The 24631-nt window shown below is 35.7% G+C and overlaps 5 protein-coding genes across 7 annotated transcripts; all 5 read right to left on the bottom strand.

The window, feature by feature from the left end:
- Positions 1 to 3033: 3033 nt before the first annotated feature.
- LOC104720295 (uncharacterized) lies at positions 3034 to 4026 on the bottom strand. The gene has a single exon (XM_010438223.2). It carries the CDS (start codon positions 4024 to 4026, stop codon positions 3034 to 3036), a length of 993 nt encoding a protein of 330 aa, XP_010436525.2.
- A 2127-nt stretch (positions 4027 to 6153) lies between these two features.
- LOC104718684 (ethylene-responsive transcription factor ERF039) lies at positions 6154 to 7070 on the bottom strand. The gene has a single exon (XM_010436471.3). The coding sequence runs from the start codon at positions 6932 to 6934 to the stop codon at positions 6395 to 6397; it is 540 nt and encodes a 179-aa protein (XP_010434773.2). The 5' UTR covers positions 6935 to 7070; the 3' UTR covers positions 6154 to 6394.
- A 3674-nt stretch (positions 7071 to 10744) lies between these two features.
- LOC104718683 (peroxisomal acyl-coenzyme A oxidase 1) lies at positions 10745 to 15756 on the bottom strand. Its single transcript, XM_010436470.3, has 14 exons — positions 14884 to 15756; positions 14651 to 14759; positions 14498 to 14559; positions 14210 to 14419; positions 14029 to 14116; positions 13786 to 13948; positions 13453 to 13651; positions 12998 to 13195; positions 12700 to 12831; positions 12190 to 12310; positions 11961 to 12071; positions 11817 to 11886; positions 11536 to 11719; positions 10745 to 11272 (listed from the first exon to the last, which is right to left on the bottom strand). The coding sequence occupies exons 1-14, from the start codon at positions 15019 to 15021 to the stop codon at positions 11063 to 11065; spliced, it is 1995 nt and encodes a 664-aa protein (XP_010434772.1). The 5' UTR covers positions 15022 to 15756; the 3' UTR covers positions 10745 to 11062.
- Positions 15757 to 16390: 634 nt separating this feature from the next.
- On the bottom strand, positions 16391 to 19051 carry LOC104718682 (kihadalactone A synthase LFS-like). Of its 3 annotated transcripts, XM_087468243.1 has the most exons (11): positions 18902 to 19051; positions 18358 to 18550; positions 18190 to 18270; positions 18056 to 18107; positions 17643 to 17764; positions 17343 to 17443; positions 17187 to 17245; positions 17032 to 17088; positions 16913 to 16958; positions 16746 to 16825; positions 16391 to 16617 (listed from the first exon to the last, which is right to left on the bottom strand). In XM_087468243.1, exons 1-11 carry the CDS (start codon positions 18977 to 18979, stop codon positions 16545 to 16547), a joined length of 942 nt encoding a protein of 313 aa, XP_087324369.1. In that variant the 5' UTR covers positions 18980 to 19051; the 3' UTR covers positions 16391 to 16544. The 3 variants fall into 3 exon arrangements, with proteins under 3 accessions (XP_087324369.1, XP_087324371.1, XP_087324370.1); XM_087468245.1 differs by lacking the exon at positions 18190 to 18270 and having other exon boundaries at positions 18056 to 18129; positions 18336 to 18550; positions 18902 to 18986; XM_087468244.1 differs by lacking the exons at positions 16391 to 16617; positions 16746 to 16825; positions 16913 to 16958 and having other exon boundaries at positions 17028 to 17088; positions 18902 to 19038.
- Positions 19052 to 19754: 703 nt separating this feature from the next.
- Positions 19755 to 23308, bottom strand: LOC104718680 (azadirone synthase LFS-like). The gene is made up of 11 exons (XM_010436469.3): positions 23140 to 23308; positions 22765 to 22958; positions 22558 to 22638; positions 21274 to 21325; positions 21027 to 21151; positions 20829 to 20929; positions 20665 to 20723; positions 20505 to 20561; positions 20361 to 20406; positions 20185 to 20264; positions 19755 to 20081 (listed from the first exon to the last, which is right to left on the bottom strand). The coding sequence occupies exons 2-11, from the start codon at positions 22943 to 22945 to the stop codon at positions 20003 to 20005; spliced, it is 861 nt and encodes a 286-aa protein (XP_010434771.2). The 5' UTR covers positions 22946 to 22958; positions 23140 to 23308; the 3' UTR covers positions 19755 to 20002.
- Between the last annotated feature and the right edge of the window lie 1323 nt (positions 23309 to 24631).

Raw genomic sequence — 24631 nt, 5'->3', positions numbered from 1 at the left:
CTCGCATGGAAACTTGGATTTGCAGTAAGGTAGACTGCAGAGAGATTGTCGCAGTAGAGTTCCGGCGTAGCAGGCAGGGAGACACCTATGTCATGAAGAAGATTAGCGATCCAAGTGATTTCAGAGGCAGCTTCTGACATGGTTCTATATTCAGCTTCAGTGGAGCTTTTTGACACCGTTCGTTGTTTCTTTGAAGACCAGGAAATCATGTTTCGGCCAAGGAAAGTACAGAAGCCACTAGTGGACCTGCTAGTTGACGGACATCTGGAGTAGTCACTGTCACTATACACGCGAAGCTTAGAGTCGGTGTGTCGAGCAAATGAGACTCCCATCGTAGTGGTACCCTTTATGTACATTAGAATCCGTTTGAGTAGGTTTAAATCGGAGACTGGAGGTTCATGCATCTTCTGGCATACATAGTTGACAAAGAATTGCAGGTCTGTTGTGAAGGTTAGATATTGTAGTCGACCTGCCAAGCTTCTGAAGTATTTAGGATTTTCGAACAGAGCATTCTGTTTTGACACTTTGTTCAGTTGTTGAGGAAGTGGTGTGGCAACAGGATTACATGAGGACATAGAAGCAACAGCCAAAAGTTCCTCAGCATACTTCTGCTGAGAAAGAAACAAACCATTTTCATGATATTGGATCTGAATTTCGAGGAAATAGTGAAGCTTGTTGAGTTCATCAAGAAGAGTGGAGAGAAGCTTGGAAGATTTTCCTGTAATAGCCATATCATCAACGTATAGTAGCAACATAATGATGTCGGTTCCTTTAAAGCAGACAAACAGAGATGGATCTCTCTGACTGCAAGTAAAGCCAAAGTTTAGCAGAAAATTGCTAAATTTATCAAACCAAGCCCTTGGAGCTTGTTTTAGGCCATAGAGAGATTTATGGAGAAGACAAACATGATTGGGATGCTCCTTATCGATAAACCCAACAGGTTGCTTCATATACACAACTTCATTGAGATCTCCATGGAGAAATGCGTTTTTAACATCCATTTGTTTAATTTCCCAGTTCATAACTACTGCAAAATGAAGAACAGCTCTCACCGTTGCTGTTCTAATTATTGGGCTATAAGTTTCAAGGTAATCAATGCCTTCTTCTTGTTTGAATCCCTGGGCAACGAGTCTGGCCTTGAACTTGTCTAAAGAGCCATCTGCATTGAGTTTGACTCGAAAGATCCATTTTGAGCCCAAAACATGCATATCTGGTGTGTGAGGAACTAATGAGAATGTATTTGCTTCTTTGCAATTACTCATTTCCTCATTCATTGTTGTTGTCCAGCAAGGATCTTTTAGAGCAGCAGTTACTGTTTCAGGCTTTGGATATGAGACCTTGTGTGTAAGTAGAGCATAACGAGGGTTCGGTTTGGTAATACCAGCTTTTGATCGTGTTGTCATTGGATGAGTTGAAATATTTGAAGAAGACTCACTTGTAGCTTCAGTTGTGCAGATATCATCATTGGTGGCTTAGCTTTGCACATTTGAGACTGGCGATTGAGAGCTGTTGCCTATAGGAACAAGATCTAGGCTTGCCGTACACCAAAAACTCTCATCACCAGTTTCATTTGTGGAGTCAGGCATGCTTTGTGTTGATGTGTCATTTTTAATGGCATTGTTGTTGATCGTTGTGTCTGAAACGGTTGGTGTTGCAGGAGCTGGATGAGATTCTTCAATAGGAGCACAAGGTACTGTGACATCTGAAAGTTGTTTGATCCAGGCTCCGTATATATAGTGGTGTAGGTGAGGATTTTTGAAGATAAAGATATGTGTTTGCAAAAGGAAAACTTGCTTCATCAAAAATAACATGGCGGCTAATATATACACTTCCAGTTGGGGGATAAAAGCATCTGTAACCTTTATATTTCTCAGTGTATGCAAGAAAAACGCACTTGAGTGATTGTGGATCAAACTTATTGTGAGCATATGACCTCAGAGTTGGGAAGCAAGCACAACCGAAGGTTCGTAGGGCTGAATATTCTAGTGGTTTTGAGGATATAGCTTCATACGGACTTTTGTTACTTTCAAGAGCACTGGTAGGCAAGAGATTGCTTAGAAAATTTGATGTAAAGAAAGCTTCTACCCAAAAGCTTTGTGGAGTGGCACTCTGAAATAGTAGAGTAAGAGCCATTTCCATTAATTATCTGTGCTTTCTCTCTGCCATGCCATTTTGCTGAGGAGTATGAGGACAAGAGACAAAGTGTTGGATACCAGAGTTCTCCAACTAGGTAAGAAATTTCTGACATTCTCCACCACCATCTGATTGAAAGGTTTCTATTTTTGTTTATAGAAGATTTTGAACAAGTAGTTGATACTTGATGAAGATTGAGTAGAAATCAGATTTTCTTTTTAGAGGATAAAGCCAACAGTATCTTGAGTAGTTATCAATGAACACTGCATAAAATCTAAATCCTTGAACAGAAGATACAAGAGAAGGACCCTAGAGATCACAATGCACTCTCTCTAAGGGTCTTGAAGCAATAAAAGTAGAAGAAATAAATGGCAACCTTGAACTCTTTCCAAGCTGACATGACTCACACACCTTCTTGGTACTTTTCTTGATTTGGATTCCCTTATTTGTAGATAAAAGTTGAAGGACCTGCTGATTTGGATGCCCCAACCTTTGATGCCAAGCCTCATCACTCGTCTTGACTTTTCTTGTGGAGTAGAACATCTTATGCTTTGAGTCATCCAGTTTGTGCAGACCATCAGTTTTCCTTCCCTTTGTCAGAACTTTGCGTGTTGCTTTGTCCTTTATAACAACATCGTCAGAATCAAAAGACACTTTACAAGGATAATCCTTAGTCAATTTTGAAACTAACAACAAGGACTTACCTATTTCAAGGTAGACTAGCACATCTTTAAGAGGGATATTACCTGATGTGGAGGGAAGATTTGCAGAGCCTACATGTGTGATGGGAAGAAAGTTCCCATCACTTGCCATTACTATATTAGTGTTGTGATAGGATTGAGCCTTTTATAGACGTTGAGTGGAGCTGGTGATGTGTGCAGTTGCAGCGGAGTCTGAATACTAGTTGTTGTCCTCAGTGACATCAGTGATGTGAAGAGCAGAGAACGCAGTAGCATTGATTGCAGGGCGAGCAGATTGCTGATACTCCTCATCGAACCGATACCAACATTCAAAGGCATTATGACATTGTTTGTTGCAAATTTGGCAGACATGTTTCTCATTTGTGTGAGCAACTGATGGAGATGATCTTGACGAGGTGAATTTTTGATGAAAACCTCGGCCTCTGGTTGAGTATCCTCCCCTTCCTCTACCTCTGTTACCACGACCTCGGTGTTGGTAGCTTGGTGATCTTGTGGTGTTAAAAGCTAGGTGTGGATTAACCTCAGTTGAGACAGAGTAGCCTTGGAGTCTATCATCATAGCCAGTAAGTCGAGATATCACATTGTCATAGTTAGGTTCAGGCTTTCTATCCATAGAGTCCTCGATGACTGTGATTATTGGTTCATATTCACAGCCTAAACCTCTTAAAGCAGCAAAATTTTTCATATTTTCACTAACACGATCTCCAATAGAAGCAATTTTATCACAAATTTCTTTAATTTCTCTAAGATAATCACACATGTTCTTTTCTAACTTTTCAGCATTCTGGATACGCCTTTGCAACTCAAACAACCTAGACGAAGATGTGCGATTGAAGTGAGAAACCAGAGTGTTCCATACCTCTTGTGTAGTGGAGCAGCCAACTACCAGCCTCAAGACATTCTCGCTCATAGATCCAAGCAACCATGCTTTGACAACTTGATCATATCTCGACCAGCTTTCAAAGTCTGGGTTAAGAACTTCTTCGGTGTTGCCATTGTTGTTGTTGCGGATGGGAATTACTTCTAGTGGCGGTTTGACAGCTCCATTAAAAAATCCGAGTATAGCTTGTGTTCGTAAGAAAGATTCAAAATGTGACTTCCAGATTATGTAGTTTTCCTTAGTGAGCTTGATGGTGACACAGTTTGAGATGTGTAGTGAAGGAGAAGCATAGGGTTCCATGGTTCCGTCCATGACTCTGATACCATGAAGAAAGAAACAAAATATAGAAAGTTTGTTTCTTTATTATTGATGCTTAAAAAGATGAGATTACAAGATTGTTCTCTTTTATAGTGAGGCAAGGTTCTTGACCTAGATTCTAGATTGTTCTTGAATAGACCAGTTGTGTAACAACCCGTCCCGTGGACCCCACTTCAATTGGTGGCGACTTGTCCTGTGGGAAGGTTGATAAAAGGTGAGGACCAGGATTCAAGGAACGCCTGGCGCACCAATAACCTACTGTGGATTTGGATGAGTAGTTCCTTTTGCCACGGTGAGGGGTTAGGATCGATGCCCTGCAGAGCCAGCTTTGGGCCTATGGGGGCAAGCTAGCAGTGAGGCTAGTGGGATCCATGGGACGGGTTGTTACATAAAAATCACAGTAGGTTATTGGTGCGCCAGGCGTTCCTCGAACCCTGGTCCCCACCCTTTAACAACCTTCCCACAGGACAAGTTGCCACCAATTGAGCTGCAGGTCAATTGGTGGCAACTTGTCCTGTGGGAAGGTTGTTAAAGGGTGGGGACTAGGGTTCAAGGAACGCCTGGCGCACCAATAACCTACTGAGGATTTGGATGAGTAGTTCCATTTGCCACGGTGAGGCGTTAGGATCGAAGCCCTGTAGGGCCAGATTTGGGCCTATAGGGGCAAGCTAGCAGTGAGGCTAATGGGGTCCATGGTACGGGTTGTTACAAGTTGTGAGATTGATGACCTTCACGTGGCACAAACTTCATCGTCTAATCCAAGCGCTTCAAACCTATTTTTCAGTGTCATTGCCATACAACTTGAAGACTTGTCTTTCTTTGCAATTATCTTCTTTTTGTCGTTTGCAGGTAGTCGTTGTACAGCTTTGGGCATATGATGAGAAGGTTTTGTGTTGTTGGGCTTTGCACAGTTTGAGCCTTGAGACAAAACCGTATCGTTTTGGTCGTTAGTCCTTACACTAGTATCATTATAAATAAATGTCATAATACAAGAAGTACATAGTGCATGAATCATGATATACTTTTTCTTACCTTCGAATAATTGAGAAATTATTTTGAGAGCTATTACATAACAAATAACTAATACAAGGTGTCATAATGATAGTATATCTCGATTACATATGTAGATTCTAATAGTAGTACGTTATACGTATACTCTTTTTCAATAAGGGTAATATTAGTGAATACCAGAATTTTGGAAAAAAATTAAGTAAATACCATATTGTCAGAAAAGTTTGGTAACTACCATTTTCATGAGAAGGGAAAAGTCAAAACTGCCCTTAAACAAAAGACAAAAGTACAACAACGTATTGCTATTTGTGAAAAAAACATGTGAGTTAATAAAAATATCAGTATATACTAAAACAAAAAGCGTATCATTTTAAAAAAAAAGTGTTTTCATATTGAAAATCGTGTTTTCAAACGAAAGCATATGTAATCTTCACAATAACGTGTAATTTAAGAAAATATATTATTAAAGAGAGAGATATTATGTTGCTACGCGTGTAATTTGATAAAATAGCGTGTTACAAAACAAAATGCCATGAATTAAATCAAAAGACATATAGTGAGATATCTTCTGCAATTTAAAGGAGAAAAACCTAAACAAATAAATAAGCAGGAAAAGAAAGAATTGATGTTGTTTGATGTGTTTGTAAAGTCAATTATGAAAGAAGAGAGAGAGAGTGAGAGAGCATGAGGGAAGAGAAGAGAGAGAAAAAGTAATAGAGAAAGTTGAGTGGATATGAGATTAAAGAGAAATAGAGAAAGCTGAAAGAGAGAGAGAATTTGTTGTTTATATGAAAAAAATGATATAATATTAAAAAAATATATAGTATATGAAATGGGTATAAGTGTAATTGTATTTGAAAAGAGAGAAAATGATAAAAACTGTACAATTGTAGTATTTTCTTAATTATATTTTGTTTTTGTAGTATATAGTGCATATTCTCTTTCAATAATTAGGTTAACGAAATAAGCCCCCGAAATGTATATATTCTTTGCCGGCTCTATGGAGTAAAGTTTATAGTCTCTGTCACAGAACTAAAAGATGTGAAAATAAAAGGGTCAAGGCCCCTAAATAATAATAATAATGAATATGGAAGATAGCAAGCATCCCAATAAATGAAGAAACTTTTTTGGTAATTACGTACGTATTTGTACAGAAAAAGAAATTAAATAACCTGTACTTACTTACACATCACACATTCGGAAACTTACTCACACGTTAAAAAAAAAAAAAAAAAAAAAAAAAAAAAAAAAAAAATTCCCAACAAAGACAAAAAAAAGTACAAAACGACATCGGTTCATTATTTACCAGGAACCCCACCGGAAAACTCATTCGCCGGCAAGAATTTGCCTGCTAATAATTCTCCAAGAAGAAAGGATCTTCGTAAGGAAACGAGTCCCAGAACCCATCGACTTTGTTGTGATCATTCACGTCTAGCAAAAGATCAGGGAGGTCGGAGAAAGCGTCGTCGGCGACCGGAGATGACGTCACCGTGCTAGAAGGAGACCCCGGTGCTTTCCAGTCAACTGCAGCTGCTGCTGCTGCGGCTTCTTGAATGTCTTTAGGGTCGGCGCTCGCCGGTCTTGGCAAATGGTAAGCTAGCTCCGGGAAATTGAGGTGTGCTGAGCCACCTTTGATGGCCAAAGCCGCCACGTCGTGAGCACGCGCCGCCATCTCCGGCGTTGAGAAAGTGCCGAGCCAGATTCTTGATTTCTTTCTTGGTTCTCTGATTTCAGACACCCATTTCCCCCATTGTCTCATTCTTACCCCACGAAAACTCGGATGCTTAGAAACACCCTTCTGCTCATTTTTACTCTTTGAACTCTTTCCGGTTCTCTCCGGCGCTGGTGACCGGAGATTACGTTGTGAACCGAGGGAAGAAGAGTCTTGCATCTAAAAGAAATTTAATGTAACGAGAGAGAGAGAGAGAGAGAGAGAGAGAGAGAGAAATTTTGGTAGGAAGATTATAAAACTAAAATGTTTTGTTTTCTTTTTTTTGGTTGTATTTTGGGGTGTGAGAGTTTGGTTTGCTTCTTCTAATATATACATCCAAATACGAAGCAATTATTCTTGTGTGTCTGTTTTTTTTCTTCTTATATGTATAAATCAAATATTAAAAGCTAAAAAAAAAGACTTGACTACCTTAAGATTTTTTTTTTCTTTTTCTTTTTGTTTTCTTCTTGCAATGATATTACTTTACTTTTATATAATAAGATATTTATTATTTTAGACCTGAACTGGACACTTGTTCGTTTGTATCAACTCCTAGTGTACTGTTTTCACTCGTTCCTTCCACATTTAAATATATATGTACTACTTGAACCAGGACGCATTGTATTAGCTCAAATTATTCTGATTGGTTTTGAACATAAAAATAAGAAAACGGCCTAAAATAACTAAACCACTAACCCAGAATATATAAATTGTAATAGAAATTGATATTACTTCATGAATATGATTTGTTAAGAATCTTGCGTAAGAGAATAATTGATACATAAATTAATTGGACATTATCAAAAATATCTCTTTTCTTATGTCATTTTTCAAAAATATTTATAGTGTTTATTTTCAAAAATATTTTTTTCTATGTATAAAATGACTAAATTCTAAATTCTAAATTCTAAACTCTAAATTCTAAATACTAAATTCTACCATTCTAAACTTTAAATAACCCAAGTTTACATTGATTTAGGTTTGATAATATGTTCACGAATCAAAAGTGGAATGAAACTCCGTAGTTGGTAATTTAGGAGTAATATTAAAAATATACACAAGAGAGAATTCAATTGGTTAAGCTTATTAAGCATGGAGTTCTTTTAGAACTTTAAAAGAAATTATATTTGTTTTTTTTCAGCAAAAATGAATTATATTATTCAATGATAATAATCGTTATACAACCGATCTGATAGCCAATCAGGTGGTAAGAAACATGCTGAATAGAAAATACAAAAAGTACAACCAAATTTTGCTAAACAGTAAGCAGAATTATTACAATCCCTCCTTAGGAGCAAAAACAAACTTAACAGTCCTGAATTTAGATGACCAAGTCTTTATATTTTGAACTATGTTGTCTATCGATACATCAACAATTTGATCATTTAAAGCTTTGGTTAGTATCTCATTATCGCCTTCAAACATAACGTTAGTTAATCCCCTGATCCAACTTTGTTGTATTGCTGCTAGTGAATCATTTGTTTCTGCTTGTAAAGGTGACACTGTATAGCCTAAAGCTGATGCCCCCTATCCTTGAGAAACACCATTTTGATCTCATAGTATCCATCCACATTTAGTTTGATTTGTGTTATGGTCAAAGGCTACATCGTAGTTGCATTTTACGAAAGACTTTGTAGGCTTAGTCCCTGTTTTTCTTCTCTGCGTATGTCCATGGTTGGTTCTGTGTTGATTGTTGTTGTGAAGATGATTTCATTCTCGTATATTTAACTGGGCGTGGAGGAGAATAATGTTTGATTTATCCTGTTTTTCTTTAAAAATAAGTTAATTTCGATTTTTTCAAATGTGCCATAGTAACCATAGAAATTATATTTTGTTTTAGGTTTACATTTTAGATGTACGAGACTGATGTTCACACTTAAATAGTTTTAAAATCCTAATATATGCTTTGGTCCATCATTATCTGTTTGAGAGTAGATTCACCATTTTTTACATGTGGATATAACATCAGATCTATTTTTTTTCCTGTGTATGAAGACATTTTTAAAATAATTACATGTACAGTAATTTTTAGGGAAGAAATAGATTCAATAGTTGGGGTCGTTATTTCCTTTTATTTTACTTTTACAAATTTTCTTCTAATTTCCATCTTTTGTTTTTTTTTCCCCCAAAATTGTAATATCTTCGTTCCCCCCGACCGTGACTCATGTCTCTGCTTACAAAGCCTAACCCACGTTTTTCCACTAGGATTAAGTTTGACAAAGACAACAACTAATGTTAACGATAGTACATCCTAAATCTCATAGTAGTTGATAAATTTAATAGTGCATGCGAGTTTTATAATAATATACTCCTTCTCTTTCTGTTTAGTTGTCATTTTAGAATTTAAATTTTGTTTCGTAATAGTTTGTTTGATAAAAAAAATAATTTTAATCTAACTATTTAAAAAAAATAAAAATATACATTAAAAAGGATGACTCTGAAAATTTAATTATTTTTTTAGTTTGTGTGAAAACCTAAAATAACAAGTAATTTAAATTGGAGGGAATAGTAAAAAAAAAAATCTTAAAAGTGAACTTAGCAAAAAATACATCAGGTAAAACTGTAGTTGTATTTTCTATATGTTCATATCATATATGTTATCTTGACTTCTTGTCCTTTTAGCGGGGGTTATAGTACGAAAGCATTTGTCTTAAATATTAATCGTCTTCATGAATTCTCTAAAATTGACATTTCTTAACGATATATATACATATTTTTGTTATAGAATATATGTGTACCATAACGAAAGAGACAATTATATTATAGTTTGAAGTTGAGATTCCGGAGCATCTTTTAGGACAAAACGATGATAACTTTATATATCCAGAAATGAGACAATAGTAATTAACACCGGTCAGTCGTCAAATGCGCTTGGATGTTTGCTTTAAAGTCTCTATAAACAATCGACGGATTATGTTTTGCACTTGGAAATTTGCGAATATACGGAATAATTGTAGAAGTTTTTGACATATTTTAGAATTTAAAGAAGACACATTTTTAGTAAAGAAATTGATTAGAAGGCTGCTATGGACGATGCACGTACGCAAAACGACGTAAACACATGTAGTATATATCTGTATATATGTACAAAAGCATGATGTTGAAAAAATATGTACATTATCTAACATTTAGAGAGAGCAAGTTCAGTAATTGTATATTATCGTGGGGTCTGTTTGACGATTAAGACGAAACAAAAAAAAATAATAAAAACAAGTAACAAGTGTTATATAGATATACAATTTACAAAGACTATATGATAAGAATCTAGTTTGCTGTAATTTTCTAAAAACAGTTGGTTGATAAAGTGAATTACAACCAAAACATTAGTTTGCACTATATTAATTCACCTACCAAATTCGGTTACTAAATGCTTAATAAATACAAAGGTCTGGAAGTCTTATGTCCGAAAACGATGCTATTTAAACAAATTAAGCACAATCCTGGAAACAGATTCACATGCGTGTTCCAATTTCAGCAAAGCCTTTTTTATATATATATATATATATATATTGATGATGCAAACAATGCATCACATTCAAACTGTGAGTTAACTCCCAAAGCAACAAAGAACTAACAATTTAACTTTATTTAACAAAAAAAAAGATGGTAACAATTCGGATGTAATACTAATTAATACACAGCCGAATTGAATTCAATTCGATTCGCCATTGCAGGTAACGTATAAAATCCCGTCTCATTCGAAAAAAGTTTTATGATCTTAAAAATCTAATTATCAGTATACAGTATTATAGAAAAACTTTTGGATCGCATTAACTAAAGAGACTTTTTATGAAAACAACAATTATAAAACACGTTTTTCAGTTACAAACCACTATTTATGACAGCTAAACAAGATTTTCAGAAGAAACAAAAAATCAATCTAATTTATAGTTACTTTAAATAAAAAGCATATGATAAATAATTGATTAAATTAGGAAAAGATTTCTACAGTGTGAAGATAATTACTAAATAATTACGAAAGCAATCAAAGAGAAAAATGTCAAACATATGACATGATCTTCGTACATACATTCCAAAATTATAACATCCCTCAAATTGGAGTGTATGTACGAATATTACAAAGTAGCATACAACATATCCTTCTCAGAGTAGAAACGATCAATTTATTATTAATGTTTCTTGAATACTAAATTCCACCGTATTAGCTACTCTACATTACTACATATAAATAAGGGCATCGCCAGTTTTTAAACCGGCGAATTTATTCAAAGCAATAACCGGAACGTTAAGAAGAAGCAAATCAAACGTGCGATTAACCATATCGAGCAATCAAGTAAAACAAACTCTTTAGAGTCTAGCGGTACGAAGTTGCTGCTTAAGCACAGGTCGAAGGTATTCATGGTACCCGTCAGGAACCACCGAGTCGTTCAATGGATCCTTCCACGCTTCCTCAAACAGTTTCGGGTACACATTGCCGTCGTAACGGCCCAGCACCGAGTTCAAGTAATGGTCAGTGTAATTGAACGCGTCCACAAGGGCAACCGCATTAGGACGAACCTATTGGAAAGAACACAAATTGTTAGAACTTAATAGTGTTCATGAGCAAAGAGATTTGTGAAATGATTTTCTCATTGATTAAAGCCTAACTAACTTTACAGTGTTGATCTATATACAACAATGTACAGTAAACCGAAACTAATCTAAACCGGAACTCTATTCTATTAAGCTTAACCAAACACATTAAACCAGCTTATCCAAATCACTCCTATAGAACTCAGCTTTTTTAAGGAATCAAATGCAGTGAGTAAGAGATGCTGAACCTGAGAGTATAAGGAGCGGAGCTGGTCGTTGGCGAGCGAGGCTTGTTTGGGAGTGATGGTGTTTGTGGAGAGGAAATCTCCGAGGTGTTTGTGAAGGAGATAGAGCGCGTAAATGTAACACAGATTATTCAGCTGTTTCTTCACTCCTTTGCCTCCTATGTCTTGCTCTAGTTTAGCTATGAACCTAACCGAGACAAAATTGGCAAAATACAGGAGCTGACACACAGAGGAGAACCACTTAACTTATTTGATCCGTGTAAACGGTTTTTCAAGAAGCTTACTTGGAAACAACAATCAATTGGCAATGCGCAATTGCAGCCTCAACCAGATCAGCCAAGAGCTCTTGGAATCCTATTGACAGGAGAAATGTTTGAGAGTTTGGTCTTTTGCCTTCAGATTCTGGATTCATGGAGTTAGATCAGTACCTTGTTCCTGATTCTCAAACTTGCTGAGATTTTTGGCACAAGTAACAGCCATTCTCAAAGCCCTAGCTTCAAAAGCTTCCAGTACCTCATCAGGGTTTAACCAATCCTCAGCTACATGCCCAATGAATAAAACCAACTTTATCATTAACTCGGAATCATATCGAGGAAAGATCATATGTTTGCTTTTGTAGCAGGACGAAGGATAGAACATATAAACTTAAAAACTCACCCTTTTGAACACCAGAACGACATTGCAAAAGATGTACTGCCCGGCCCATATAAGCAGTTGTGCCAACAGGAACCTTTCCAGATCCCAGCTGGGCGACTGTCTTCATAAGGAATCGAGCAACCTATAAACACAATTTCGAACAATAGCATGAATAACCACAAATGACAAAGGGGCTTACAGCTTTTCTTACTGTTGGAAACACTGGGGAAACAACAATTAACAAAAAAACTTCAAAAGCTGTCAAATGTGTTTTGCATATCAACCAAGAAAACACAAACCAGTTGCAGGTGAGAAAAGCCAAAAAATATGAAACAGGTGAAATAGACAAAAACCTTCAAATAATTATATCTAAAAAGGTACAAAACTCACAATATGAAAGCATGTTAAATCAAGAACTCACCGCCGAAAGACCAGAGAGACATAAGATGAAGAGCCACGTGCTAAGAAATCTATATATGCTGACAGTATTATTCTAGTAAATGAGAATAGCTCCCAGTTGATAATAAGTACCTGTAATTGCAGCACAACATTGTCTCCTTCGTATGTGCAGGCAGGAACATACACAGCAAACAGCTCAGGGAGTCCACTGCACCACAAGTAGCCATGTCCACCACATAACTTACGACATTCTTCAATACCATCCTGCACCCAATATAACGCTTAGGCTGAATTTTCCAATTCTAAATAAACCTCCAAGACAATGTCAAGGAGGGAACAAACGTTCCAATATATGAGCGGTTGGACCCTCAGAGAAACTAAACCTATCAGACTATTCTAATGAGCATAAAGGACCAGCTCCGGAACATACCGCAGTGGCTGTGGTGGTGAGAGACTTCAACCCTGCAGTGCATGCATGAGCCTCTGGCAAAGTTGCGAAATCACTAGCAGCCAGTCTTTCCGTTACATCCGTGTACAGCCATTTTAGCCACTCTCCAACAAATCGAAATGCATATGCAGATGCTAGCAGAGGAAATAGCCTGTTCTGCTGAGTTTTATAATCAATCACCTGTGACAACAACATGCAGAAAAATATTACATCCCCTTTTTCAGCCAACATAATGATTGTAAAGAAAAAGAAAAAAACTCTACATAGCAAGTCAAAGAAAATCACTTCAGCAAACAATCTGCCTAAATCAGGAAAATATTCGTACAAGTAAGTTTTTCAAGGTAGAAATACTTTGAAATTTGCTATGATCCAACATCAATCAATAGGTGTACACAGCTATGAGTATCCTTGGTTATGAAATGGGTTTCAATGAGTACCTGTGTCTCAATGCCACCGTTATGTGCGCCAAACTGTCTCCGCACTGCACTGTACCTTGTAGCTATGCAAACTGCTCGAGATAGTGCATTGGAAGCATCTGCCACAATTGTTTGTCTCACATATACCATAGTACCATACACCAGCTGCTTTGGAACATCCGATGGCACATATTTTCCTTCCCTTGTAACTTTTGACAGCCTGAAACGTTTTGAAAGAGGAGAAAAATGCAGAACCATAAGCCCGCATTTAAGCACAAGCAATTCCCTCTAGACCTATCATTACATCGTGAATTGCTTATTAAAAATCAGACAATAAAGGCAAAGAGGGATGACCTCATGAGCATTTGATCTCTGGGAATGCGAACATGATCAAACATAAGAAACCCGTTGTCCATTGAATTATATGCTCCATTTCCCATCTTCGTCCCAATATCACCAACAGTTATATTTGGAAGAGGAGAATGATCTTCTAAGCTGCGTAGTTGCACAATAAATCCTGGAAGAGGAAGTTCAAGCAATCAATACCGGAGCAAGCAAAACTAAAATACTAAACCTTTTTTTGTTTCCGGTTCATACCATGGACACCATAGTCTTTGCCGTCAGTAATGAGACGAGCGTAAACAACAGCATGGGTAGAAACTTTTCCCAAGCCACCAGGCCACCACTATTCAAAAACCAAAGCAGATAAAGAATCTTACACAACTAAGTCAAATCAATGTGCATAATCAATCAAAAGGCTTCCTAGTCATCAACTCACTTTGGAAGCAGTCTGAGTAGGTGTGTGAATAACAAACTCATCCGTCTTGGGATCAAAGGTAGCAGTTGTCTCAAGGCCTTGAACATTAGAGCCATGACCAAGCTCAGTTTGTGCATAACACCCAATAATCTGCATCTTATTCGCCAGCGACAACCACTTCCGCTGCTGCTCCTCAGTGCCCTGCCCTTTAATAGCTGGCACAAACATTCCCTACAGAAATAGAATCAACGAATCAAAATGGTGTCATCAGAAATCATATCTATTGATTTATCAAAATAAAGAGAGTACCCAGTGCAGATCCACGTAGGCAGGCTGATCAACAAAGTGCCTCAATCTTCCTGCTTCTTCCTCTGTAACCAACCAACAAAGACTGATCAATACAAAAAAACTTGAGAATCAACGAAAACAATAAGGAGCGTGAGAAGAAGGAATCATCCATACCAGTGAGACGAAGCTCGATGATCCTCTTGAAAGCATGAGCACATTTCCTCAAAGTGCTTTTAAATAGCTCCTTCCTACTCAACCGAGCTCTATTGCTTTTCTCAAATACCTATATATAATAAACAAGATAAAACACGAAAATTCAACAAATCGAACACGATGAAAAAAAAATCCCTTATCCTAATCGAAAGAACAAAGAAAGAAGAAGGAGAATTGAGAAAAAAGAAAGAAACCGGATCGGAGGCGACGAGGCGGGCAATTCGATCGGAAACCTCAAAAGCGTGGCGGGAACCAGCCCAGACGATCTTCATTTCGTCGACGTCGAACTCCGCCTTGTTCCTCTCATCAGCAAGGTGATCAACTCCTTCCATGATTTGGTAAATTTCAAAACTTTCCAGAGAAAAAAAAAACTCTCAGCGATTATTAAGAGATGACGATGGTGATGAAGAATGCCGTGTTCTTCTTCTACCGATTTAATTGCAGAAGAAAGAGTTGTTGAGAGAAGCGAAATATAAATTAAAAACTTTTATTTCGGATATAAAAAGAGAAGAAGAAAGACAAATCAATTTTATAATAGGACTTTTTTTCCTTTTTTTTTTTTTTTTTTGTTTTTCTTTCTCTTTATAAATTGATGAAATATTTTGTATTTATCTCATTCTCTCAGATCCATGTCTCACTGTTGACATAGATAATAAATATTAAAAAAAAAACGTGGAAATGAATCAATTTTTGGATTCTTTTCCATGCTAGTAATTATTTTTCAACGTATATATTGAGAACAAAATTAGATGGTCGGCACAAAAAATATGGAATTATATCCTTTTTCCCCTCATATGGAACATATATATTTGACTAACAAATACTTAAAAAGAAAAAAAAATTAATCTATATGTTGTATTATTGTACTTGTGTCCTAAAATAAAAAATAAAAACACAGTAAAATACGCCAATATGGAAATAATAATAAATGAAATAATGAATGACATGCAATCTGACTAACATGTTGCTAAAACAAGATAAAGGATAAGATAATGTTCTGTTTTCTTATCTTTAAATTGCAAGATAAGAAACGTGGAAATGAATCAATTTTTGAAATTCTTTTCCATACTAGTAACTATTATTGTTCAACGTATATTGAGAACAAAAATTAGATGGTCGGCAAAAAAATATGGAATTATATCCATTTTTCCCTCATATGGAACATATATATGTTTGACTAACAAATAGAAATTAATTTGTACTTTTGTCCTAAAATAATTAAAAAAAAAACAAAAAAAAACACAGTATGGAAAATATGAAATAATGAATGACATGCAATCTGACCAACATGTTGCCAAAACAAGATAAAAATAAGATAAAGGAATTAGATTAAACAGATAAGATAATGTTTTGTTTTCTTATTTTTAAATTGCAACGTACATATAGTTGCGTTATGGGCAGTTCGAAGATAAAAAGAAAAAACAACTTGTAATGTACATGAATATTTAAGTCTTTTTTGAGTTTTTCACTTGTCAACTGTGTATGAAGATTTGTGTTCCGATCAAAAGTACAGTTAGGTTAACTATCCATTTATATCGTTTTGTATTATAATCGTAAAAGACCAAACATATTTATGCTTTGAACAAAAGACATTGTCGCTATAGACCACATACAAATTCACAACGTGTAGAAGTATGGTCCATATACGTAACCGCCCATTCAAGTTCCACGAGTTTTTTTTGTGCGTCTTTGACTAAATCATTTTCAAGTCCCACGGGATTCTTTGACATTTTATTCCTCAAAGATCTCTATCCCAACCAATGTGGGACTTTGGACTCTAATACATTTCACTAATTTAACATTAGTGCAAGTTAGACCACCATTTCTTTTACATTTCGTAACCAAAAAACGTAGACTAGGAGAAGGAGGTTGCGTAGGTTAGCCTGAAACGCTCCTTAAGATAGTCGCCGGCCAGAATAGGCGGGAATCTACACCGATAAAAAAATATATGAGAAACGGACTCAAAACTTTTATTTTTCTACCATTCAAAATCAAAAAGATTTCAACAAATGTGCAATGGAGTAAAGATTCATTCAACAAGAGTTTTCTCAAATACCTTGGGGGACAAGTTTCGCTGCAACAACTCTCCAAGCATTTTACATTACAATCTGGATTGGGATCTAAGAAGAACACCACCTACAATAAACTTCTCCTCAGTTTAGCTACTTTTGCCCAAAACTTTATCAATTTGTAAGGAAATTACAAAGAATCAGGCAAAGTTACCGAGTAACGTTCTTTTCCAACCGGCATCACTCGGTGCAATGTAGACCTAAAACCCCATTCACATATATTACATGAATTATCTTGAAATGTTACCTAGAAAACACACTCTTAAAATTTACCGGAACATTCCATTGGTCCATCTCTCCATCAAATCACCAATGTTGACAATAAACGCCCTACAGTTATAGAAAGTCCCCCGGAATTCAACAATTATTTCTAATCAACAAGCATCCAAAATTAATCCAGTAGCTATAAAAAAAACGCTAAACTTTACCCTGTAATTCCAGGGACATCTTCCCAAATGTGTGGTTGTTTCGATTTGTCTCTACAAACCTATGAGTTTTAACAGACGGTGTAAGAACATAAGGTTACTAAAAGAAGACGAGTATGAGGAGAGTTACAAGAAAAATAAAATAAAATAATAGTTTACCTGAAGCCCAGGAACTCCATCAGTCAAAAGAAGAGTGACCATTCCATAATCTGAGTGAGCTGAGGCACCATATGTTTCTACATCTGACGAAATCACTTCACCTATATATATCATCAGAAGTGCAGATATCAAAACCTGACTGGAACTCCTCAAATACGGATCAAGTTTTCACTTATTACATATGTTTACTTGTTTAGATATACATGTTCCTCGGGTATGTTAAGTTCTAATTCTTAGCAAAGTCAATCAAGATTAATACCAATCATCAATCCAACCAGAATCTGATGTACATAGAGATACCTGGATAGCGTAAGAGGCGAACAACTGCTGCAGGATCATTTAGGGCTCCAACTTTTTCAAAGAAGTCCTCATCTAAATCCAATGCCAAGGCAATCAAGCCGAGCAATTTTCTACCCACGGACCTTAAAGCAGCAATGCAAACACACAACTAGCAAGTTGATCCAGGAGAAAATAATCATAAAATATCATAATCTCCTTATATTTAGAAGTTGATATATCGAGAGACCAAAGATAGTACCAATGTAATTGGCTACAATAAACTATATATGTCCCTACCATCGAGGTTCAAATCTAAATGTTGATAATGAACTTGAAATACCTATTATCAACTGAGGATGTATAGAGAAGACAGAGTATAAAGTTTTAGTTTGAGATTCATTTTCCAATAGAGCGACTAAAAAGCAGGTGCTTACAGGACATTCTTGTAGTAACATTCCATGGTGTGTCTCCATGATGGCAAGAGATCTATATACAGACAGTCAGACACCTAATCCGTAAGAGAGATTGAGATCAAAACAGATTAAAGAAACAGGTAGTAAGATATAACCTTGAGAAGGCCATTGATTTGGGTAACGTTGAGCAAGAACGCCTTCGAAAGAGCCAAAATAAAAGCTTTCCTTGGAATCACCTAACAAAGAGAGATCAAATCTTAAAGACCACCTCCAGCAAGAAAACAAACCATATGCCATATACAAAACCACCAAATTGAATGAACCTATGGAGGTCACGGACGGGTCAAGTTTCTCAGCATACAAAGGAGTATAACCAAGCAAATCACGGCGGAGTAAAGCCATCTTCTCCACTAGTGGAAGATCAAAGAAGCCTTTGCTCTCCTTAAAAACCCCTTTTATTAATTCTTCCTCGATGCCATGATTCTTGACATAAAAGAATCCATGTTCAAGACATGCCTAATTTTACCGACATAACAAAACAAAATAGTTTATCAGCAATCATAGAGAGAGACAGACATGTCATAAACAAACATCGTCTGAACCAGTTCAACTTAAGTATACACAAGACAAGACCTCCTTAAATAACGCAGACCAAGACCGAACCACTCAAAAAAAAAAAAAAACCAATCTTGGTCAATTGATGGCTACAGGTACTAGTCCTATCACTTACTAACCCACAACTGAAATTGGAAAAATTTGAACTCATGGAAATCATATGACTGCTGAGAAAGAGGTAAGAAGACGAAGAAGAAGCAGCTAATCAAGTAGAAGAAGCAGGATACAAGTAACAGAGAGGTGAAGAAGAACCTGACGGATCAATTGTGCGGTGGAGATTTTTTCCGGCGAAGATAGGTCGATGATCGGAAGTGGAAGCGACGTCCCCATTCTCTCTGTTTGGAAATTGATTTTGCTCTGATCGTTTTGGCATATATGCGAGAACGAGACGTATACTGGAATACGACTACGGTTTAGATAAAATAACCGGAACCGGTATTTGAACCGAACCAATCCGAAAAATATTTGAAGGCTTTGTTTGTGTTTTAGTACATTTTAGACACTTAATTAATCAGTACACTTTTTTTTTAACCAGTACACTTCTTTTTCACTCCCTGCCACGTTACCATACATCTTTATCGCCTTTTCTTTAGAACCACATCTAACGTACGCTTTTGCCATTGCAACGGCAGCGCCTCCCTCCAGTTTGATTCCTTGTTCATCAACCCACATTTTGAAAGTGTTTCCATCGATTTCATACTGGCTGCTTGTGTCTGCGTATACCCTCAAAACCTTGTTCACTGTGGGACTGTCACACTCGACCTTTCTCTCTCTTGCATCTCACGTACAAGCTTTTCGAACCATATCTCGATTTTGGAGCTTACCGTAGAGAGTAATCATCGAATTGAAGGGTGAAACTTTAAAGAGGAATCCAAGCTCTCTCATCTTCTCAAAGGTAGCCTCAGTTTTATCCAATCTATTCTCAGATTTCGTGTAAGAGCTCAGGAGAGTGGCCAGAGTAATCCCTCATGTTATCGGGAATGCTTGAACTCCTGGAAATCATATGACTGCTGAGTAATCCCTCATGTAATCGGCCGGAATGCTTCTTCCAAACCAAGAACATTCTCAACAAGATGAAACCATTTTATGAAAACATCTGTTCCAATACGGAATCATAGTCCAATAAGGACCACAACTAGTATATTTGACCAGTCGCAAATAATACAGCATCAGTGATATAGTTATAAGTACTTTATCACCTTTAATAATTTATTACAATACATTCATGTCCACGCAAAGCACACGACTCAAACCCAAACATTAGAACAGGTTTTATTAACGTAGAAAACTCAAACATTTGACACATGCATGTCTTATTTAAGCAAATGTGGAGGAGCTTCTCATATACGTCTTTTAGCCGGAACCAGAATACGAAGCGAGAGTTTGACTGAATCGCTCGTGGAAATAATCTTTGGCCCGGACCGGTGGAAACCTGATCAGGCAAGAAATTCACAAATCAACCGTACCTTTAAGCTTTGTGATAGAAGACCAAAACTTTTTAAGTTATCACAATATAAGGAGAGTTATTAAAATACCTGGGAGGAGAAGTTTCACTGCAGCAGGTCTCCAAGCACTTCACAACGCAGTTTGGGTCTGGATCGACGAATACAGCCACCTTCAAGTAATTAAACGAACATGTTTATGCCACGATAATGATGACGATTAGTAAAAAAAAAAAGAGACTAATTCAAACAAATTACATCGTACGTACCGAATAACGTTCTTTCCCCACCGACACCACTCTATGCATGGTTGATCTTATAATCAAGAAGCGATATATCTTAAGTCAAATTATTCATCCTAAAAATGAGAAATATTGTAAACTAAAAGTATAGATGTTTTATTTATTAGGTACCGGAAAAGACCGTTAGTCCATCTCTCCATAAGGTCGCCGATATTGACAACAAAAGCCCTGTGATTATAATTTACACAAAGTCATCTTAAGTTTTAGGCCTTAACTACAAATAGAGTCAATCAAAACGCATATGTTTTATGGTTTTAATTATGTAACTTACCCTTTGATTCCAGCGACATCTTCCCAAACCTTTGGTTCTTTATCTTTATCCCTACAAACCTTTTAGTACGTACGCAAACATTAATTATTAGAACTAAAAAAAAAAAAAAGATAAAAAAACAAAAGAAATTCTCATTTTTTTAAAAAATTATATGAGATGAATACTTGAAGGCCTGCAACTCCATCCGTTGCAAGAAGAGTTATCATTCCAAAATCTGAATGAGCAGAAGCCCCACATGTTTCTTCTCCAGATGAATCCAACTCTCCTATTATATATAATGTGACAAGGAGGGAATCTAAGAGTAAAATACAGAAACGAGCAGTGGTGGTTTTCTCATTTAGAACACAGGTTTGGTGGAAGACCTGGATAACGTATGAGACGAACAACTGCTGCTTGATCATTGAAGGCTCCCACTTGTTCAAAGAAGTTTTCCTCTAAATTCAATGCCAAAGCCACTAGGCCAAGCAATTTCTTACCAACAATATCCCTAAGAAGCAACAAAGACCAGACCAGTAAACAAAAACCACAACGTACAATCCAATATATAAGTACGAAAAAACAATAGTTAATTTAGAAGTATTTTTGGTCAGCAAGTTTCCTTCTACTTACATGACATTTTTATAGTAGCATTCCATGGTTGGCCTCCAAAGCGGCAGAAGCTCTAATACAAACATCCATAACCAATAAGATAAGATAATCAACATAACAAAATAGTATTTGCAGAAACAAAGAGGTTCAAAGGCCCAGAGACTACTTCTTGCTAAATATGTTTTTATTGTAGGTTAGGCTCTTTAGTTTCTGTCAGTGTTTTAAACCTCAGACCAACCCCGCAAGGTCAGCCTTTAAACTCGCTACCTGATATGGTTTTGTTATATGTTAAAGAGAAATTTTTTAAATACCACTAAAAATGTTGTTTTTCCCAAAAATATCACATTTTAGTTTTTTTTTCCAAAAATATCACAAAAGTTTTTTTTCCAAAATTATCACAAACACAAAAAAAAAATTAATTTTTAAGGATGTAGAATTTTTTTTTTAGTTTGGGTTGACACATTTAGTTTTAGGGTATAATTTTTAGGGATAGGGTTTAGTATTTAGAATTTATGAATTAGTTTTAAGTATTAGAACTTTAATTTAATTATGTGGTATTTTTGGAAAAATATATATTTTAGTGATATTTTTGGAAAAAAAAAACTAAATTATAGTATTTTTGGAATAAAAACCTATTTTAGTGGTATTTATAACAATTGTCCTATGTTAAAAGCCGTAGTTTTGTTTACCTGTTAGATTTCATGATCCGACTGGTTAGGAGATCAAATTAAAAGACTTTTGGTTGGAACGTTTTGAGTTCATTCAGTTGAAATTCCGTTTACAATTTGGTAGCTAAAACAAACATTTCAGTAAAATATAATCTATCAATTATTATTTAATTTTCGCTTGTTATCAAGATCTGGACCAAGAAAAACAGAAAAAGTCATGTTATCAGACTATTAAGAGTTTAAGATAACATTAATTATTAATACAGTTTCTATTATAATAAACTAACAATATATATATATTTATAAAGTACTATATTTTAAGTTATTAAATTATGATATTCAAATATTATCTGGAAAATTCGGTTTGGTTTTCCTGTTTCGCATTAAATGTATACTATTTGTTTTCTACTTTCCTATTTTTATATATATAATTCTCGAGAGTTGGAAAATAGTTTATTATTAAAGAGTGACAATTATTAGAATATTAATAGGAGTTCCATTATCAAATTCCTCACTTTCTTTAATTTGTAAATTGTAGATTGTAATACCGCACTATTATCATCAATTAAAGTATCAATTTCTATAATCTATACTGTATTTATCTTCTTATAAGTATTATATATCAAACAAATTTTACCTTCAAGAGGCCACTCGTTAGGGTAAAGTTGTCCCAAAACTCCTTCTGAAGATCCAAACGTGAACATCTCCTTGGAATCACCTTTTACATGAATATTTTCAATCAATCACACTTTTCCTTTTTCTCAACCAAAGCCAATTATAGAGATCATTATAACATGAATATAACCAAGATCGTAACCTATAATAATATAATATAATTAAGAACCTTTGTACGTGGCAGAGGATTCATGTTTTTCGTCGTATAAAGGTGAGTAACCACGAGAACCACGACGAGCCATCACCATCTTCTCATCAAGAGGAAGAGAGAATAGTTTCTTGCTCTCCGTTAACACTCTTTCCATCAACTCTTCCGCGAAACGCATGATTCGTGAGATAGAAGAATCCATGATCCACGCAAGCCTTATAAATATATATATATATAATCATCAAAATATCAGTTTAAACTCAAAATTTGCGTAGTAACATAAAGAAGCAATTACCGTTGAGAGTATATAGATAATACAATCAATGACTTCGTTTTGTTTCCATGAAAAAAGAAAAAAAAAAAAAAAAAGACAAGTGAAGGAAGAAGAAGAAGAACCTGACGAATCAATTGGGAAGTAGAGAGCTTCTCCGGCGAAGAAAGATCGATGATCGGAAGTTTGAGAACCGTTCCCATTATTACTTCTTATCCCTCTCTATTCAAATTCATACATTGTTTCTCTCAAGTCCTCTCTTGAGTTATTCTTTTTAAGCACCTGCCTGCACTTGTCATTATGTCCGCACGACGTCGTTCTTTGTTTTATTCCTTAACTTTTTGACACGAGTTTTGATATACACTGGGCTTTAGGCCCATTAAGTATAGGACCACCGTTTTTTCATTAGCTCATGTGGTTTTCCCAATAGATATGAGGACCACCGTTTTCTCAAAATGCTCTTACAGTTTGCAATTCAAAACAATCAAATGTGTAATTTGTGTTGTCTAAAAAAAGTCGGTAAAAGAAAATAATAAGACAATCGAAATAAAATTTAGAAAATTCAACTATATAATTAATTTTGATGTAGACTCGGCGGCATATAATGTATTCATAAAATATAATATCAACTACAGTAATTTAATCAAAAAAAGTTTTTTGAACACCGTTGATATTATTACAATCAATTACAGTTAGAGTTTAACATGTAGTTTACGAAGGTAAGGAAAACGTTGTTGGAATCTCATCTTTGATTAATAAAGCACGAGAAAAAAGTAGAAGAAGAAGCCGAAGGAAGAGTGTGAAGAAGAGGAAGCGAAGAAGGAAGTGTTGTGTGCGTAGGAGGAAGAAGAAGAATGAGGAAAAAGGCCAATGGGCCATGGTGTTGATTGAAGGTCCAAATGTTAAATGGGTTATTTTGTGTTGTTAAAGATCAGACAATTAAAATAAGTAGTTAAGATAATGTGTTTGTACATTTAACAAGAAAGTAAGAAGGAAGAGTGTTAAATGGCTAAACCTGATATACCAACAAACGTTGATATGTACGAGTGTACGACATATACTCTCGGTCAATATATTTGATCGATACTAGTATGATTGTAGATTATTTTGCTCATTAATGGACCTGATTTAATAGGTTCGGACATAAATGCATTGTGCGTAATGATTTCATCAACAAATTTTAGGAAGAAAAAAAAATCTTAGGACAGTGATTCCTTAATTAATGGAAGATTCAATAATAAATGCAGGTGGACCATACATCTAAATATTGATGATACCAATGCCACATCCACAGAAGACATTTTGCCCAAACACGTTTTCTCTTATAGTTTTTGCTTCATCCATCATTGGACCTCTCCTCGTTTTATCACATTCTAAAGTATGGTGCATACTATTCAACTACATTGGTAACACACATTTATTAAACCGTCTACTGACAAATTCTTGCAGAACCCTAATTAAAACAATCATTTTCCATTGCCAAGAAGAAGAGAAAAAAAAAAGACTAAAAAATATTCCCTCTTTCATAATTAAGGTTTTTGTTAATTTAGTTTAAGTTCTTCTTGTTTAGTGATTTCACAGATGAAAGATGGGGATTAAATGATTATATAGGAAAAT

The sequence above is a fragment of the Camelina sativa genome, chromosome 10 (genome assembly GCF_030686135.1).
Source record: "Camelina sativa cultivar CO46 ecotype springtype chromosome 10, ASM3068613v1".
In the NCBI taxonomy this organism is placed as follows: Eukaryota; Viridiplantae; Streptophyta; class Magnoliopsida; order Brassicales; family Brassicaceae; genus Camelina; species Camelina sativa.
The sequence above is the reverse complement of the archived record's forward strand: the minus strand, read 5'-3'. Positions and strand labels throughout refer to the sequence as shown.